The 1,025-nt window shown below is 40.2% G+C and overlaps 1 protein-coding gene across 1 annotated transcript in view; it reads left to right on the forward strand.

The window, feature by feature from the left end:
• LOC109377035 (glycogen phosphorylase, liver form-like) overlaps positions 1-1,025 on the forward strand; it is a gene marked incomplete at its 3' end in the record, with an annotated part of 19,551 nt that overhangs the window by 8,799 nt on the left and 9,727 nt on the right. Inside the window, exon 4 of the mRNA XM_019633242.1 lies at positions 803-906. Coding sequence (XP_019488787.1) covers positions 803-906 — 104 coding nt within the window. The remainder of the gene's footprint in view (positions 1-802; positions 907-1,025) is intronic.

The following is a 1,025-nucleotide window of genomic DNA, read 5'->3' on the forward strand; positions in this document are numbered from 1 at the left end:
AATAACTGGTGAAGGAAATAGAATTACTGTGATAGATTTAGAGGCTTAGACTATTCAAGCAAGATTCATTTCTAGTCCAACCTCCCTGAAGCAAATGCTCACCTGATATCTGAACAGCATTGGAATTCCATTAGCCAGAAAGAGAGTCTGGGGCAGCCCGTTAGCTCAGTTGATTAGAGCGCAGTGCTCATCACACCAAGGTTGCCGGTTCAATCCCCACATAGGCCGCTGAGCTGCGCCCTCCACAACTAGATTGAAACAACTACTTGACTTGGAGCTGATGGGTCCTGGAAAAACACACTGTTCCCCAATTAAAAAAAAAGAGAGAGTGAGCGAGATAGAGAGTCTGCCACAGATATCCAGATCCTCAGTCATGTAGTCACATGTAAATTATACTGTCCTGGGGCTAACTTTTCAAGCTGTGAGCCATGGAGACAGCTTCCCTTAGAAAGGGCCGTTTGAGCGACAGACCCAATTATCGGCATATCTAATGCAGGCAAGCTTCCTCATCTGTTCTCAAAGGTGCATAGTGGTTATTTCTAAATGGTGAGGTAATAAATGATGTTTGTTTTCTTCTTTATGCATTTTTATATTTCCTAACTTTTCTGTAGTATTCATTTTATGGTTTTAACATGTTATTGAAAAAAAATAATACCCACTATGCAGCAGCCTTCGTGCTTTAAAATACAAACGTGATTTCTCATAGAAGTATGTTTTGTGGCTGCCATGTTTTTAGAGAAAGGTTTGAAATTTTTACTAACCTTGATATCTCTGCCTGTTGCCTGTGTTTTGATGAATTTAGCCTGCTTCTTGGATTCCATGGCAACCCTGGGGCTTGCAGCCTATGGATATGGTATCCGATACGAATATGGAATCTTCAATCAGAAGATCCGAGATGGGTGGCAGGTATGTGAGCCATCTTTTTAAGTTTTGTCATTAAAATACTTCTCCTTCATAGTGCTCTGGATGTTTATAATTTATACTGTTCTGGATGATTTACATTTAACATGGAGCTCCATTTATTT

This window comes from Hipposideros armiger, unplaced genomic scaffold (assembly GCF_001890085.2).
Source record: "Hipposideros armiger isolate ML-2016 unplaced genomic scaffold, ASM189008v1 scaffold_1265, whole genome shotgun sequence".
Taxonomy (NCBI): Eukaryota; Metazoa; Chordata; class Mammalia; order Chiroptera; family Hipposideridae; genus Hipposideros; species Hipposideros armiger.